Source organism: Monopterus albus, unplaced genomic scaffold, assembly GCF_001952655.1.
Source record: "Monopterus albus unplaced genomic scaffold, M_albus_1.0 scaffold362.1, whole genome shotgun sequence".
Taxonomy (NCBI): domain Eukaryota; kingdom Metazoa; phylum Chordata; class Actinopteri; order Synbranchiformes; family Synbranchidae; genus Monopterus; species Monopterus albus.
In genome coordinates this window covers 900,848-903,680 of record NW_018128242.1, presented here as the reverse complement: position 1 = coordinate 903,680, position 2,833 = coordinate 900,848, and the positions used below count along the sequence as shown (strand labels likewise).

General features: G+C 40.8%; 1 protein-coding gene across 1 annotated transcript in view; it reads left to right on the top strand.

Annotated features, from left to right (window-relative positions):
* The first annotated feature begins 1,502 nt into the window (after positions 1-1,502).
* Positions 1,503-2,833, top strand: part of LOC109951083 (eotaxin-like) — a 5,486-nt gene continuing 4,155 nt past the window's right edge. The window contains exons 1-4 of the mRNA XM_020585366.1: positions 1,503-1,645; positions 1,917-2,043; positions 2,361-2,419; positions 2,798-2,806. Of these exons, the coding sequence (XP_020441022.1) occupies positions 1,570-1,645; positions 1,917-2,043; positions 2,361-2,419; positions 2,798-2,806 (271 nt within the window). The 5' untranslated portion in view covers positions 1,503-1,569. The remainder of the gene's footprint in view (positions 1,646-1,916; positions 2,044-2,360; positions 2,420-2,797; positions 2,807-2,833) is intronic.

Here is a 2,833-nt window from a genome sequence, read left to right as displayed (position 1 = left end):
TGTGAAGAAAGAGGCCGGCTAGCTCTGTTCAAAACACAGGATTTGCTCTGTCTTGGAAACACAAACACTGCATGTGGCCTTTGATGCCCAGTTGACACCTAAATCCACTGAACTGAGTCAACAGCCTTTAAACTTGTGTCTATTTATGCACAAGTCTTACTTGCAATTCAGTGCTCGTGTTAATGTCTGAAGTAAGTAGTTGTTTTGTTTTCACTACAGTATTTAGTCACTTCCCAGTGTGTAAAAGGTCAGACTCTCCATCTTTGAGGTAACTGCATTTATTTGCAGAGTGGAGTGAAACCACTGTGTTTTCAACCAAATTCATTCAAATCACAGAACACCACAATGTGAGATTTGTTGCTTACTGTCTCTCTTGTGCTGATAGTTTCAGTTTTGTTTGAGATGTGCGACTGCAAATTCTGCCAGTCAAAACCAGTGACGAGATGATAAAACCTCATTATTCCGAGTAACTGGGGAAGAACCAGTGACTGTGCCAATTTAAATGATTTATTTCAATGGGTCAAATTTCCAGTGCTATGCAAGTTTATGGGCTGTTTTAACTATAAAGTCATTGGCCACTTTATTAAGTACACCTGTACAATTATATGCACTTCAATACAACACTTCTGCCTTAACATCTGTGCTTATGAAGCTACAACATGTTACAGTTTGTGGTGAAATTGTCATAAACGCATACATTTAATTATGTTTGTTATTGAGGTCATAGTTAACGGTGGTGTTGTACTGGACTACACCATATTCAGAGGTGTTCCTAATATTCTGACTCTCACATGTATGTAGCCGGGGAGGACAAAAATATAGAGACACCTCTGAATATAAAGTAGTTGATTTGAAATGCATACAATTGTACAGGTGTACCTAATAAAGTGGCTGGTGAGTGCATGTAATTGACAGCTAAAAAGAAAAACAACATCACTGATGTAAATGCAGATCGAGGAGCACATAAAACATGTAGGCTTTATGTTTGGTCCAGTAACAATCACATTAAGACACTTTAAGTGGACTTTTGAGTATATCACAGCTGTGCAGGATGTGAGTCACAGTTACCTGAGCTGAGAGAAGACTGAAGAGAAACTGTGACACACACATATTCCAATCTTGCTATTGTGTCTGTTACAAATCCTTCCAGTAAAGCAGTGAATAAATGTGTGGAGTTTGTTTTAATAACTAAAGAAAAAGAGTCAGTGGAAAACAAAAGTGATCTGATGTATTACTGATGATGATGACAATGCAAAGCACGTAGCACCATCCACCACAGTGCTTTTTTCCCCCACACTAAGGGTGCATGTTTCTCAGAAACATGCCACCGAGATGTTGGTGGTTTGAATTGACAAAGATTTTCTGGTGATAGGCGGAGGTGTGATAGAGCCATGACCACACAAACGCTCACAGTTTGTAACATATACACCCATAAATACATGTGAAAGCACGTCAGCAGTACCGCCCACAGTCAAACCCACCAAAGTACATCTCTCTACACTTAGAATAAATATCCAGCCGGGGTCAGGGTCTGTAGTTGAAGCCTCAGCAGCCAGTGTAGCGATTGACATGTCCACCCGACTCCTGTCCGTCACCGTCCTCCTGCTCACAGTGTGTCTGTGCTTCCAGGCTTCTGCAGGCAGCCGTAAGTACCACGACACATTATACTGAGTTGGAGTTTTACTGCAGTCAAACAGATAATGTTTATAGTTATACAGCCGTTAACTGAATGTTTCTCTGGTGACAAACATTGTTGAATGTTTGTCTAACACCTAACACATTTTTAAAAGGCTCCAATAAAATGACTGCATTTAGAGAATGCAGTAAAAACTTTGAGAATGAAAGATCATTAACTTTGTTTTTACAGACAACACACTGATTACTGACACATCCTGCTCTGCATGTCTCTCTCTCAGGGCGTTTCCCCACCAAAGGCAAAGTTCCACTGTGCTGCACCAGGGTCTCCTCTGCCGACATCAGTGCAGATATAATCGGGAAGTACACCATCCAAAAGGCCCGAGGAGAATGTGTGGAGGCTATAATGTAAATTTACACTTCTCTGACACACACACAGAATAATAATCATCAGGGTTAGAAAGTAACTAAGTACATTTACTTAAGTACTGCACTTAATTTTGAGGTTAGCTGAATACTTGAGTATTTCCATTTTCTTTTACTTCACTACATTTCAGAGGCAAATCTTGTACTTCTCACTGCACTGCAGGTATCTCATAATGTTAGTTCCTTTCAGAATCAGATCAGTAAAACCAATACAGTACCATCATAAGACTTTACTCTGGTGGGAAATTCACAAGCTGCCCAGCAGTATTTCATTTGCCCTTTGCCATTTCTCGTTTCAGTTTCCGCACAGCCGAGGAAAAGGTCTGTGTCGACCCCAAAGCCAAATGGGTTCAGAGAGGTAAGTTACTCATAACAACAGTCTACAGGTAGTACTAGACATGGGCACTCAAATAAATATCTGTTCTATATGATATTGAACAGACTGTGCCTTGTGTTCCAGCGAGTGCCAGTGATACTGCTCTGACCCAGTTAGGAAACTAGGCAGCTGTTCTTTTCATTAATGCAAATTGGAGGAAGCTAGCCAGTATTACTTCTCAGATGCTAAGGCTGCTCGTTGCCTCTCAGCAACCAACAAAAAAAATCTGAAGTCAGTGAATCATTATCAGTTGGACAACATAGTTTAGGAGCAGCCAACACGGTTCATATTCAAGTGGTGGTAATTAAAGCAAACGGCGGGCCTAACAGAAGAAATGATCTGTGTCTCTCTGCTCTCTAGTCATTGCAGGTATGGAGAAGCAGTGAAGCATTGCTG